At 39.2% G+C, this 15,390-nt stretch overlaps 1 protein-coding gene across 1 annotated transcript in view; it reads right to left on the bottom strand.

The window, feature by feature from the left end:
- Nucleotides 1–582: 582 nt before the first annotated feature.
- The window catches only part of tapt1b (transmembrane anterior posterior transformation 1b), a 14,811-nt gene continuing 3 nt past the window's right edge, over nucleotides 583–15,390 (bottom strand). Inside the window, exons 1-14 of the mRNA XM_037765700.1 lie at nucleotides 15,207–15,390; nucleotides 9,765–9,895; nucleotides 9,547–9,665; nucleotides 8,117–8,279; nucleotides 7,862–7,997; nucleotides 7,068–7,165; nucleotides 6,910–6,979; nucleotides 6,647–6,727; nucleotides 6,343–6,452; nucleotides 4,862–4,921; nucleotides 3,344–3,412; nucleotides 3,172–3,248; nucleotides 2,866–3,038; nucleotides 583–1,638 (exon numbers count right to left, since the gene is read on the bottom strand). The exon at nucleotides 15,207–15,390 is cut by the window's right edge and continues 3 nt beyond it. Coding sequence (XP_037621628.1) covers nucleotides 1,385–1,638; nucleotides 2,866–3,038; nucleotides 3,172–3,248; nucleotides 3,344–3,412; nucleotides 4,862–4,921; nucleotides 6,343–6,452; nucleotides 6,647–6,727; nucleotides 6,910–6,979; nucleotides 7,068–7,165; nucleotides 7,862–7,997; nucleotides 8,117–8,279; nucleotides 9,547–9,665; nucleotides 9,765–9,895; nucleotides 15,207–15,390 — 1,725 coding nt within the window. The 3' untranslated portion in view covers nucleotides 583–1,384. The remainder of the gene's footprint in view (nucleotides 1,639–2,865; nucleotides 3,039–3,171; nucleotides 3,249–3,343; nucleotides 3,413–4,861; nucleotides 4,922–6,342; nucleotides 6,453–6,646; nucleotides 6,728–6,909; nucleotides 6,980–7,067; nucleotides 7,166–7,861; nucleotides 7,998–8,116; nucleotides 8,280–9,546; nucleotides 9,666–9,764; nucleotides 9,896–15,206) is intronic.

The following is a 15,390-nucleotide window of genomic DNA, read 5'->3' as shown; positions in this document are numbered from 1 at the left end:
ACCATGTGTTAATGTGATTTTGTGTCGACCGAAATACACGGGGCACGGACGTGACGCGTCACGTAGGCGGGGCGAGGCGTGTCATTTTTTTCCTGCTACACAGCCTCCGTCTTTGTAGCGTGTGGTTGTTTCATAGCTTCACTGGGTGCATATTGAGCTTGAATTATATAATGCAGTTGGTTATGCAGGGTTTGGAAGCATAGGCTATATTAACTGGTGCTGAATTAATTAACTTTAACTTTAACTACAGGATCATGGATACGCATTTTAATGTGAAATGTAAAATCACCCACAAGCTCTGCTGCATCGCATTGCCTCTGGTACAATGAGGTATTTATTTTAATCATTTTTAAATAAATGTACTCGCTTTTTACACAGTTCTATATAGGTTTTACCTGTTGGAGGGCTGCATTGCAGGAAAAAAAATAGACCAGCCACGTAAAAATTAGGGCTGCCCCCTCTGTCGACTAATACAAAGACTTTGGTCTTAGTCAACTAAGATTTCTTTAGGTGATTAGTCGTTTTTTATGCTTTTTTCATGCTGAATGAATTATTTCCAAGAAACTTATGAGCACATCTCTGGTAAACACAAGATTTAAAGTGGCGCTTTTGTGTGATTCTTTGTGGAGAAACTCAGTTTTACAGATCTGTCGACAAAATCGTATGAGTGTTAGTCGACTAAGATTTTTTTTGGTTGAGGACAGCCCTTGTGAAAATAGAGATGAGCAGCGCGATGCCGTGTTCAGTGTAGCAGCTTCAGTTGATTATAAAGGCTGCGCTCTGCTGCAGGCATGCTGCGACAGAAGTGTCGCACCACGTCCGTGCCCCATGTATTTCGGCCGTTACCTGCAGGTCGATTTTAGAAAAAAGATCTGAGATTATTCATAAAAACTCCTTTTCAAATATTTAAATTTTTCAGGCTTTTGAAATAAAAAAAATGTAAAAAAAATTGACAAGTTTTGTTCTTTTTAAAAACAACTCTGCGCTGTACATATATACGATTGTGCTTTTGAACACGTACTCGCAAAGTCCAGCTGACCCACACATATGCAGTTCTTGTTTCTCTCTTCGTGCTCTGCTCCAGATGTGCACGCCAGTTTTCTCCCAATCGTCGTCACCAGCAAGCATGTCTGCAGGTTGCCGGGACAACCAAGACTCGTCCTTGGAGTCTACCTGGTTCACGAGGCACCGACTGGACCAGACGGAATCATCTGATGCTCGTAGTAACAGCTTTATGCCTTGGCTGGTTTCGTCAATAATAAATAAATAAATACTCCAGGGGTCAGGTGCACAACAATACGTCTGGTCTGAGCATGCTCAGTGACCCGCGTCTGATCCCTGAACCTTTTGCCAGGTCACACTGACTGGTTGTTTTATGTGGCATTCAGTCTATTCGGTTGCCACAGATGGTGAAGCGGTCTATTTCCAGCAAGTCTTTCTTTGGCGTTCTGTGTTCAACTCTTTCCCCTTCCAGTCCCGTGTCGGCGTTGATGATTTTGTCATCGTCCTCCTCATCAGGCGTCGTTAGGAAAATGTCCGAGTCGCTCTTGGGGAGTGTTGGGGCAGAGCTCTCTGCCGTGTTGGCGGGCGGAGAAATGTCTGCTGCCAGTGATATTCCTCCTTTGTCAGTTGTGGGTTCTATTAGAGAGAGAGTGGTAGAGTTTATTACAAGCAGCTGAGGAACATAAATACATACATAGTACAACTGACAGTTCTCTAAACCCCTCCACCAAAGAACAATTGTCCAATCATAGCGTACCAACTGTAACTACAACAAGTCTGAAGCTTTGAATTTCTCTGCATGTTGAAGTGCATGTGGCCGTAGTAAGACTGAAACTCAGCAGTCTTTAGATAGGTTGATGGGTGGTAACTGAGCATTACTTCTAAGGCCAAGAGGAACATCATTAACTAACTAAATTAGTTTGTGGGGTATAGGTTACAAAACACAATCACAACTAGCACATCAACTGTATTTCTGTATGAAAGTCAATCCTGGATGTTACTATATATGATTAAGTTACATTAACAGCTGTGTTCTGTTACATTTGGGGAGGCTTGCACTACAGCATCACGAGCAATGTTACCTGAGATAAAGTTATGCTTGCCAAACACATCGGTTAGTCCTCAACATAAAAGCTTTTCTCTTAAACATACTATTTGAAATACAAACAAGCTAAACAGCCAAACAGGATCATGTTTGAACAAAATAACAGTCTGATCATTTTTTTTTCTTTTATCATACTTAAAACACACATCAGCGGAAAGGGTTGAACATTTTAAAGGACTTCTCACACCCTGCAAACACTCTATTCAGTCTTCTACGTTCGGGTAAAAGACTACGCAGTATTAGGACTAAAACATCCCGCTTCCACAATAGCACTTATCCTGAAGCAATCTGCATCCTAAATGCTTCACCTGCTGTATAAACAAGCACATGCACTTTAACTTGTCACTTTAAGGGCCTGAGCCATCTGGTTGCACTTTTGCATTTATTGTGTAGTTACTGTATTGTTATTGTGGCAGTAAGTTTTGTTTTGAGTGTTATGTGATTATATGTTTTGTTGTTGAGCGCACATAAACAAATTCCTAATCAACTGCAGTTGATATGGCAAAAAAATGATTGAATCTTGAATCTGGAAACACTAGGATTAACTAGCTTAACACTGAAATACTGTACAATACTTGTTCTTTATCTTGTTGGCTATATATTGTTTAAAGTTGATGCAGCTGTGCGTAGCACTATTGCCCAAGCAAAAGTTCCCCTTGGGGACAATAACGTATATCTTATCTTAACTTAACTTAACTTAACTAAGAAGGGTGGGATTTCAGATTCAGAGATAGAGAGAGAGAGAGATAAATGGCTACCTTGCTCCGGTGAAATGTGAACGTGTTTGGTGCGGTTAGCTCTGGAGTTTGCACGGCTGGAGACGGCGGAGGGTGGAGGGTCGGAGAGCTTTTCCTCCATGTTGGCCTCTTTGACAAACATACAAGATGTCCCCAGCAGAATGATACTGTTGAGCACCTTCAAAGTGATCATCCTGCTCACACACACACAAAACATGTGGATATGTGAAAAAGGGCAAACATTAAAAACTACATACACACATTAAGAAACACTAATAACACTGCAAATGTGTGTACAAAACTCGTAAAAGACCACTTGACATTTACCCCAGGTAAAACAGCAGCACACACATAAAGGAGAGCGAACCCTGAATCTTCACTGAGCTGGTCACGACTCTGATCAACTGAAAAAAAGAAACACGTCATCAGATGTAAAATGTTTATACAATCAACATTAGAATATCAACAGCAATGGATATTTTCATAAACAGAGACTGACCAGCAGAGCTAAAGGAAGGGGGATGAAGCCCATTCTTCTGGATACGGAGTCACTGTAGTCTGTGTAAGCCTGAAAATACATTTAAGACATTTTCGCACAATGCATCAACAAGACATTCTTCTTCTTTCCCAAACAATGCATTTTACAATTAGTCATTACATAACAATACTTAGTCAAATTATGATATGTCACATCAGGAAAGATTAGAGGACAATTCCTCAATATTGCAAATATCAGTGTCTGTTTGGCATTCAGTCTTTAAACAGATGTAGTGATTAGTAATGGAAAAGCATTTGCAGAATAAATAATAACATAATGGAAAAACTCTAGTTGGCAGTAAGAGTGGGCAGTACAGCCATATATAAAGCCAGACAATACAAATATGTCATCCATCAGAGGGTTTACTGTTTATATTAATATCCTACTGTTAACACCGTGGTGATTGTACACTTAGTATCTCTGCTTGTACTTGGACATTGTGGATAATGTAGCAGGATTTTTTTGCTATAATGTGAAAAAGTACTCAAGTAGTTGATTTTCATATATTCAATTTACCGAAATAGACAAATAGAGACATTACCTTCCAGGTAGTTTATCTATAAACTACAGTATGTTGTCTAAGAGAGCTTAACGTACTGCAACTTAAGAAATCACAAGAAAATAAGAAAATAAAAACAAGCACAGGTGTTTTGTCGACTTGTATTATTTTTTTAAAATTGCAGTGCAATTAGCTCACTGGCACAATTTAATTTCTCGAAAATGTACAAAGTCACAAAATGTACTGATATTACAATATAAACAATACAATATACAATATAAACAGAAGATTTTATCCATAACCCTCCACCGTAATTAGGGCCACAACTAACTTATTCTATTATTCTGCCGATAATTTTCCTCGATTAATCGGTTGGTCTATAAAATTTCAGAACATAGTGAAAAATGTTCATCCTAGTTTCTCAAAGTCTAAGGTGATATCTTTAAATGTCTTGTTTAGTCAGTCCCAAACCCAAAGATAATCAGTTTAATATGATGTAAAACAGAGAAAAGCAGGTAATTTCCGTATTTGAGAGGCTAACAACAGCGTTTTCTGCCATTTTTGCATAAAAAATCACTGAAACTACAAATCGATTATTAAAATATTTGGCATTTTTTTCTGTCGATCGACTAATCGATTAGTTGACTAATCGTTGCAGCTCTACCCGTAATAAGAGTTTCTCAAACTTTTATGACCTGTGACCTAATTTGATCCTAGCAATTAGAGAAAGTGCATGTTATCATGTTGATTTATATATGAAATATTATGTACTTGTACTGTATATTCTCTTTCAGGAGCACAGTGCAGCACCAGAGTGGGGATATGTAAGAATCATGATATACAATATTTGTTTTAATTATGACAAAATACAGTTCATAAGACAAGTATAAATCCATCACTTTCCTTCGTCCCCAAAAAGCAACCCTGAAACTCTGGTCTAGTTTGGAAGGAAATCTGATATTTGAACTCATTTCACTCACATTTTTCTGTCGACTGCTGACAAGGTCAAAGGCAAGGCTGGCTCTGTATTCTCCGTATACCTGGAAAACGACACACAGTAACGCAACATTAGTCTGTAAATTAACAAAATATCAAACAAATATACAGTTACTGACATATCTGGAATGAGCAGAGGGTATCTGAGTTATATTTATCTGTTATGTGTTAATGAAAAGGGAAGGTACAGTATGGGTAGTGGCAGGAGATGAACCGAATTGATTTTGATAAAACCAGCGTAAAAAAAAAGACAAAAACTAAAATGAGCACACATGGATTAAATGTGAATGAGTATGGATACACAAGTGCTTAAACGCTAGCTTTGTGTGAGTGAGGTTTGTGTGATTAGGTTTGACACTTTAGAGATAAAGGGGTTAATCCCTTCCTGTTGAGTCAAATTCTGTAACATAACCAAAGTAACAACTCTTTGAAGGAAATCAAAGAGGGAAGGAGGTGGGAAGTAAACAAAGTCATGATGAAACAAGAACAAATGAAATACACCTAGTGTAAGTCAGTGTAGGGCAGAATATAGTCAAGTCTGTTAAGCTTAAAGATTCATTCACATTTGAAAAAGTACATGAACAAGATAATCTTAACATCAAGGTCCACTTGCTAGTTTTCTCCTGAGATTTTGACTGCATCTCACTGTCTTCGTCAGTGGATGGAGTTTGCTCAGTGTGAAGCAACCACATCCAAAACTGATCAGTCATTGTTACAGTAGGTATTACTAGCAGTAGCTATTACACTAAGTTAAGTGTAAAAAATCACACTTTTTCACAGTCACACAGAGATCTAGTGTGACTTTTACTTTCCAGACACATCATTATCTCCAATGTTCATCGCAAATAAACGTCCATAAATCTGATTAGACTCAAAGAAAAAAATTGTGCTCCTTATAACTCCAGAACTTGATCAAGAATCATCATGTTTTTAAGTTTTCTTCTGAATAAAAGTAAAACAGTGACAGCTATCTGTACAACAATGAGTACACTGCAAAGTGGAACTTCCAATAGCTAATTCGGCATCATTTTAATGGTGCCAATTTGCCAAAATGTAAACAAACATAGGCTAAAATAGGGGCTCAAGTTGTAGCCCACAGCTAACTAACTGAATCCATGGTGACATTGTACTTCCTGTTTACAAACCCCACAGCATTCTGGGAGCTGTAGTTCCAAAATGTAGAGCATGATTATCCCCAAAATAGAAGACAAAGAATAGGACAGGGTACTGATACTGTCCTCTTTCCTTTCATATACAGATACTACAACATATACTACAAAAAAAATAAATATTAAACTACATAAAACGTTTTTTCTTCATAAAAATGGTCTTAAAACATGTTAAGCACAACTTGTGTATAACCTGATGGCATTCCCGAATATCCCAAATTATTCTGAAAACAACAATAAATGGCCACAACTTAATGGATAAACTGTGAAAGTACTGGTTGCAAAAAGGGACTCACATCAGCACTGATGTCATTGAATTTGGTGATGAAGGCGTGCTTCACGACATCCACAGCAACCTCTGAGAAAATCACCATGACTACATCAGGAAACAGCACCCACAAGTGGTCTAAAAACAAAAATTAAAGACTGATTAGTGTCAATATTAAGTATTATATTAGATATAGAAGTCAGTTCACTGAAGGAGACCCCAGGATGTGCCTGTGAGGAGCAGTGTGATGTGATTTCTAACTGTCATATAGATAAACCAGGTGGGTAGATGTCAGTAATGTTACGTTATCTGTGCAGCGCTGCGTTAGTTACCAGGGTTCCATGAGAACTGCTCCATGTTTCTCAGACAGACGATGAGCAGGAGGATGTAGTTGGTGAACCTCTCTTTTATGTCTGTGGGAAACAAACAAATCAAGCCTGGATTAACCTACTTTGCACTCACTGCGGCTGAGCTCAATTCCATAAATTTACCTTGCACCAAATCACCAAGTTCAAAGGCTGAGTGACAAAATATCCACAGACCGCTGATTTTGCGGCACATATTTGTCTGTTTTTAGGTATCATTCGCCACTTACCGCTGTTTGACATCTGGAAAAGGTTGTTCTTTTCAAACTTTTTGAACACGCTGCCTTTAATCTCCACAAACTGCAGAAAAAAAAACAAATATCATGGCTGAACTCATGCTGCATGCCCTTTTAATTGATTTAAAGGTGTCTGTGTGCATCCTACTCACGTTGTTTGACATCATGATGGTGAGCAGGGACTTGTTGTGGGAGTTGAAGGCTACGTTGAGAGTGGTGGCTTGAACCATGATGAGGATGGCATGGAGAACTGGACACAAACATGCTGAGGAAAAACATAAACTGACGACTACAGTAAAGAATATCATGCTGTGTGTTCAGTCTGATGTACTAATGTTCTAATGTGCACTTTCTAATAGTCTGAAATAAAGCAGTTAGAGGTTGCAACTATTTCATTATTGATTAATCTGCAGATTATTTTCAATTAATTGACATATTGTTTTGTCAATAAATCACCAAACAATAGTGGAAAATGCCTCTCAAAGCCCAAGTTGACATCTTCAAATTGCTTCTGTTGTCCAACCAATAGTCTAACAATTCATGTCCACCAGATCCGGCGAGGACACTAGGGGATACGCTGCTCCACTCAACTGGCCACTCAAGCGGTGACGTACCCTATCGTGGAGTGCACCTGATTGGTCCCTGGTTTTCTGCTTGCTGTTTCAAACAGGAAAACAGCAACAACTTTCTGTTATTTCATCTAAACAACCCATCAAAATCTGCTTCTGAAAACATTTGAGGCGAGAAATAGGCAATGCCACTGCTGAATCTCAACTACTTTTTCATCTACACTGAGAAGATCATCTGCCAGTTTTAAGAAACATACGCTGAGAAATTAATTATCATCCCAGACTGCTAAACTCTCATGTGTGTAGGGAAATACATGTGTAGATATAATTTACACAGACTGTCAACAACAATCACAGGTCCTTCTCAGTGAGGATACAGACGTAGAGCACAGCCATGAGGAAGTGAGGGATCACGCCTATGTGCGCTCTCTTCTTCTCCTTTGGTTCTGTGGCTGTCCAGTACAGGGCGTCCAGGATGTCCTGGCCAAATGATGAGAACAGGCGGTCTGCCACCTGACAACACAGCAGGGGAAGGACAAGAGGAGGCAAGAGAGCGAATAAGTTGGGTGGCTCACTTGTCAGTACAATCAGAGTTATATAAACATAATTATAGCAGTATTATCTGGGTGTACCTCTAACATGTTGTATATGATGTAGAGTTTGATGACAGACTGTCCCCTGATGAGGTGGTACATCATGGAGTAATCCACGTAGCTCATCATAGAGTAACACAGCACCATAATGAAGCCTTTCAGCACATCACACACCTGGGCTGGCTGGAGCAGGCGGGAGCCACTAAAACACACACACATTACACATGGAAGAAATGTTCACTAAAGAAAGAACAGAAGAGATTATCATCTGTCTGAACAAAGTGAAGAATGACTCTACTGCCCTCTAGAGGTTGAGAACAATGTTGTACTCATCGCTTGTACTAGGAGTATTGTTTTAAATTTTTAACTAATAAATCTTTGGTCAAAAATTCTAAGAAATTCATAGTGTTATTAAAATAGAGAAAAGAAGCAAATCCTCACATCTGAGAAGGTGAAAACCAGAGAGCTTTTTGCTTGAATGATGACTTGAACGATTTCAACCCAACTCAATCGATAATCACGCACACAACTCACAAAGTGCAATCCAGCCCTTGGGCAATATGCAACCACTTTTATTTATTTATTTTCTTAAATGGATATTTTTATTGCTTGTTATATTTTGTTATCATATTTTATTGTATTATATTTTACATGTCCTTGTATATTTACTATATATTTTCTTTCTATTATGGAGCCTCTCAGTAAAAGCATTTAACACGATTGTACTTGTATAACCGGAGTGACAATAAACATCTGGAATTTTATCAACATTGTTGTTGGTTAATTTTCTATTGATGAACATACGATTAATCGACTAATCATTTTGATTGAGAAGCACTGGTTTGTACAGATGTACAAACACATTCAAACTGGGAGCGTATATTTTCCTTTAGAGCTAAAACATTCAGTCGATCATCAGAAAATGTATCTGCAACTTTTTTTGATTATCTCTTAAGACTTACAATCAAAAATGCTTTTGAAAACATTTGATGGTTCCAGTGAGGTTTCATGTGAGGATTTGCTGCTTTTCCTTGTCGCACATTATAGTAAACTAAATATCTTTGTACTGTTGGTTTTGTTTTAATGGCCATTTTCCCAATTTTCTGATGTTTTATGGACCAAACAATTCCAAGAAAATATTTGGCAGAATAACTGATAATGAAAATAATTGTTAGTTGCAGTCTCCCTTTATTATTTGTATTGCAAAGAAGGACATATTAATAGCGACATCTGTACATCATACAATAATGCATGCTAATATAACAGCTCTACAATGAATATAGCCTTTTATGACTCTAAAAAATTAGGTCTTTGCTAAAACTGTATCACAGGGGTGTTGATTCAAATCTATGAGAGGCTTATTAAAAGATGTTTCATTATTAGTCAAATATCAATTGTTAATGTGGCCAATGATCGATTCAGAAAATGTATTTAAATTTGCATCCCTAATACCTGAGCATATACTTTACCTGACGCCACAGCAAGGCAACGTGATAAGCCGTAAAAGGGCCAGAATCACCCTGAGGGGCAGCAGGGTGAACACATAGAGGAAGGCATCCAGACAGAGGAAGAAGCCGAATGTCATCAACTAAAGAGAGAAAATGTGAGACAGACATAGAGAGGGAGAATATTTATTTATTCCTGACTTTTGCCTTTCACTAAAAAATCCCACAGTTTGTGTGTTTACCTTCTCAAGCTCCTTGGGGATGCGGAGGCAGGTGTAGACCCTCTCTCTGCGCTCTGTGTATTTGGCCTCATTGTGTTCCAGGAAGTAGCCTCTGGTCAGCTCAGTCGTTATAAATCGGACCAGAGACAAGTCTAGAGCCAGAAATGGACAGAAGGAAAAGTATTGATAACATACAGAAACTTACTATGGAGGACAGAACCTGCCACAATAAAAAATGAATAAGTAAATAAAGAAATGACTGATGATATTTATGATATTAATTGTCCCTTTTATTTATTTTTATTAACTTTTACATTTATGTATTTCATTTTGCATATTTTTAAAATGTATTTCTAAATGTATTTATTCATGATTAAATTGTCTGTATTTATTTATTTCTGTATTCCTTTCTTTATACATTTACACAATAAATACATTTACAAATAAATGTAAAATAAATAAAAAATAAATAAAAAAATAAGTAAATATAAAAGTTAATAAAAATAAATTAAAGGGAAAATTAAACAGGATAGTAGATAGATAGAAGACTTGATACAAATGTAAATTGAAAAAAAAGCAAATTAAAATAATTACCAATGCCACATTTTATCAATGAATGCCTACATTTATTTTTCATATTATTTGTGGTACATTTAATGGCATATTTATTCATTTATCTAGTCATTTATTTATTTATTTATTAATTTTGGATTTTGGCAAGTTCTGTCCTCAATAATAAATATCTAAGGGAAATTTACCTGCCAATGAGGCCTCACACCTTGGTGTTAAGATACCTAGCATCCTAGATACCTTTGATGACTTCAATCATCGTTAACAGGAGGTAACTGTATTTTCACTGCAAACGAAGAGGAGTCCTTAGCTAATAAGAAACCGTTAAAATTTGCATTAAGATAAAAAATACCATCACTATATGACGAGATATATGTGGACAACCAAATACTAAACCCATATGTCATTGTTGAACATCTCATTCCAAAACCATAAACCCGCTGCTACAACAGTTCACTGTTCTGGGAAAGTTTCCAAAGACTTTTGGATCCTGGCACGACAGCATAAGCCTTTCTCACAGCACACATTTTGACTTGTCACATTAAGAAATGTACAGGTGTTACTAATAACACTAACGATGTCTTCTGTGAAAAAGGCCTACTGGTGAGACTGAGACTGATGTTGGTTGATAAGTCACGGCTCACAGCTGGGGTTTGTCCCAAAATTGTTGGATGATGTTGAGTTCAGGGCTCTGTGCAGGCCAGTCAAGTTCCTCTACACCAAACTGGCATAAACATTTTCTTTATGGGCTTTGCTTTGTGCAGGGGAGCATTGTTGGGTTGAAACAGCAAAAGGCCTTCATCAAACACAAAGTATGAAGCACACTATTGAATCTGGCAATACGATATGTATCATGATACAGGGGTAAAGATTCAATATATTGCGATACTGTAAGCTAGGCAATATATTCAGATTTTTAAAATCTAATTTTAGGAAAATTGTAATTGTATAAAGAACACACCGCCATATGCATAAAATCTGAGTAAAAAAAAAAGCTTACCTTTTTAATGCAATCAGACTAGTAGGATCTGCATTTACTGAGTTAATCTTTGCACATAAACTATTGATTATAAAATCAATACAAGGTTTTTTAGAATCGACTTGCAATGAATTGCAATACTTAATATTTTTCGATATTTTCTTCCACCCTTAGTGGTAACCTTAATCCCTGACTATTTTTAATTTAGGAATTACTTTTAAAATATAATACTTCTTAATATAACCTAACCTATCTGCCATGGTGGCAGGTGACCTGAAATTGTTTACCTGCCAGAGCCAACATTTACCCTGTATTTGGGAGGTGCTAATTTCATCTGCTGGAACAGAGCCATGATTATTGTTATCAGTAACACCTGTGCATTTCATACCATGTCCAGTCAAAATGTTTGCTTTGAAAAAGGACTAACTTTATGGAAGTGCAATACTAAATCATTGGAGTGCTTTAACTGGAGCCTAGTTTAAAGCATGAAGAATGACCCCAGAGGAAAAAGTACACCATGTGAACAATGGATGTTCTGTCCACATACTTGTGTCCCTATATACAGTATGTAACATTACCCACTCAGCAGCATGTAACGTTACCCACTCAGCAGCATGTAACGTTACCCTCTCAGCAGTATGTAACGTTACCCACTCAGCAGTATGTAACGTTACCCTCTCAGCAGTATGTAACGTTACCCACTCAGCAGCATGTAACGTTACCCACTCAGCAGCATGTAACGTTACCCACTCAGCAGCATGTAATGTTACCCACCCAGCAGCATGTAACGTATACTGTAACGTTACCCACTCAGCAGCATGTAACGTTACCCACTCAGCAGTATGTAACGTTACCCTCTCAGCAGTATGTAACGTTACCCACTCAGCAGCATGTAACGTTACCCACTCAGCAGCATGTAATGTTACCCACCCAGCAGCATGTAACGTATACTGTAACGTTACCCACTCAGCAACATGTAACGTTACCCACTCAGCAGTATGTAACGTTACCCACTCAGCAGCATGTAATGTTACCCACTCAGCAGTATGTAACGTTACCCACTCAGCAGCATGTAACGTTACCCACTCAGCAGCATGTAACGTTACCCACTCAGCAACATGTAACGTTACCCACTCAGCAGTATGTAACGTATACTGTAACGTTACCCACTCAGCAGTATGTAATGTATACTGTAACGTTACCCACTCAGCAGTATGTAATGTATACTGTAACGTTACCCACTCAGCAGCATGTAACGTTACCCACTCAGCAGTATGTAACGTATACTGTAACGTTACCCACTCAGCAGCATGTAACGTTACCCACTCAGCAGCATGTAACGTTACCCACTCAGCAGCATGTAACGTTACCCACTCAGCAGCATGTAACGTTACCCACCCAGCAGCATGTAACGTTACCCACTCAGCAACATGTAACGTTACCCACTCAGCAGTATGTAACGTATACTGTAACGTTACCCACTCAGCAGTATGTAATGTATACTGTAACGTTACCCACTCAGCAGTATGTAATGTTACCCACTCAGCAGCATGTAACGTTACCCACTCAGCAGCATGTAACGTTACCCACTCAGCAACATGTAACGTTACCCACTCAGCAGTATGTAACGTATACTGTAACGTTACCCACTCATCAGTATGTAATGTATACTGTAACGTTACCCACTCAGCAGCATGTAACGTATACTGTAACGTTACCCACTCAGCAGTATGTAACGTATACTGTAACGTTACCCACTCAGCAGCATGTAACGTTACCCACTCAGCAGCATGTAACGTTACCCACTCAGCAGCATGTAACGTTACCCACTCAGCAGCATGTAACGTTACCCACCCAGCAGCATGTAACGTTACCCACTCAGCAACATGTAACGTTACCCACTCAGCAGTATGTAACGTATACTGTAACGTTACCCACTCAGCAGTATGTAATGTATACTGTAACGTTACCCACTCAGCAGTATGTAATGTTACCCACTCAGCAGCATGTAACGTTACCCACTCAGCAGCATGTAACGTTACCCACTCAGCAGCATGTAACGTTACCCACTCAGCAACATGTAACGTTACCCACTCAGCAGTATGTAACGTATACTGTAACGTTACCCACTCATCAGTATGTAATGTATACTGTAACGTTACCCACTCAGCAGCATGTAACGTTACCCACTCAGCAGCATGTAACGTTACCCACTCAGCAGCATGTAACGTTACCCACCCAGCAGCATGTAACGTTACCCACTCAGCAACATGTAACGTTACCCACTCAGCAGTATGTAACGTATACTGTAACGTTACCCACTCATCAGTATGTAATGTATACTGTAACGTTACCCACTCAGCAGCATGTAACGTTACCCACTCAGCAGTATGTAACGTATACTGTAACGTTACCCACTCAGCAGCATGTAACGTTACCCACTCAGCAGTATGTAGCGTATACTGTAACGTTACCCACTCAGCAGCATGTAACGTTACCCACTCAGCAGTATGTAGCGTATACTGTAACGTTACCCACTCAGCAGCATGTAACGTTACCCACTCAGCAGTATGTAATGTATACTGTAACGTTACCCACTCAGCAGTATGTAATGTTACCCACTCAGCAGCATGTAACGTTACCCACTCAGCAGCATGTAACGTTACCCACCCAGCAGCATGTAATGTTACCCACTCAGCAACATGTAACGTTACCCACTCAGCAGTATGTAACGTATACTGTAACGTTACCCACTCATCAGTATGTAATGTATACTGTAACGTTACCCACTCAGCAGCATGTAACGTTACCCACTCAGCAGTATGTAACGTATACTGTAACGTTACCCACTCAGCAGCATGTAACGTTACCCACTCAGCAGCATGTAACGTATACTGTAACGTTACCCACTCAGCAGTATGTAACGTATACTGTAACGTTTCCCACTCAGCAGTATGTAACGTTACCCACTCAGCAGCATGTAACGTATACTGTAACGTTACCCACTCAGCAGTATGTAACGTTTCCCACTCAGCAGCATGTAACGTTACCCACTCAGCAGTATGTAGCGTATACTGTAACGTTACCCACTCAGCAGTATGTAACGTATACTGTAACGTTTCCCACTCAGCAGTATGTAACGTTTCCCACTCAGCAGCATGTAACGTTACCCACTCAGCAGTATGTAGCGTATACTGTAACGTTACCCACTCAGCAGCATGTAACGTTACCCACTCAGCAGCATGTAACGTATACTGTAACGTTACCCACTCAGCAGTATGTAACGTATACTGTAACGTTTCCCACTCAGCAGTATGTAACGTATACTGTAACGTTACCCACTCAGCAGTATGTAACGTATACTGTAACGTTACCCACTCAGCAGTATGTAACGTATACTGTAACGTTTCCCACTCAGCAGTATGTAACGTATACTGTAACGTTACCCACTCAGCAGCATGTAACGTTACAGCAGTATGTAACGTTACAGCAGTATGTAACGTTACCCACTCACTCAGCAGCACTCCTCAATGCGCCTGTGCAAAGAAACACTTTGACAGAGAAGCAAACTGGCCTATTTGACTCCTGCATGATTACACACAGCAATGAGTGCTGACAGAGGGGTTATAATTTGGATGCATGTAACATAAATGAGCTACATAACGTTACTTTCATTCAGCTCAGTGTTTCAGAAACAGTAGCTATGGTGATACAGTGAAGTTAGCTCCTGAGAGATCAAGCTGCACAGACTTAATAACTGATTGTAACTGCGTGCACAAGCAACACAGATAACCACACATACAGTGCAGTAATGCTGAATAACCAGTGAATACCAGATCAATCAGCAGCTCCCCGTTAGCTAGCTGCTGTCAGACTGTAGGCTGATAATAATACCGAGGCTAGCTCTCTCTCACCTGACAGGTTGCGTTTCTTCCCCTTACTGCCGCCGTTTTTATCGCTGAACCCCAACGTCTCGGTGACTCCGTCTTTCTCCTTGTTCTTCTTCTCTGTGTTGGCAGCCTTCCCGTCCCTCTCCCTGTCCTCCTTCTCCTTCTCCTTCTCCTGCTCCTCTCCCAGACCTGACGACAGCGAGTCCGC

The sequence above is a fragment of the Sebastes umbrosus genome, chromosome 3 (assembly GCF_015220745.1).
Source record: "Sebastes umbrosus isolate fSebUmb1 chromosome 3, fSebUmb1.pri, whole genome shotgun sequence".
In the NCBI taxonomy this organism is placed as follows: Eukaryota; Metazoa; Chordata; class Actinopteri; order Perciformes; family Sebastidae; genus Sebastes; species Sebastes umbrosus.
The sequence above is the reverse complement of the archived record's forward strand: the minus strand, read 5'-3'. Positions and strand labels throughout refer to the sequence as shown.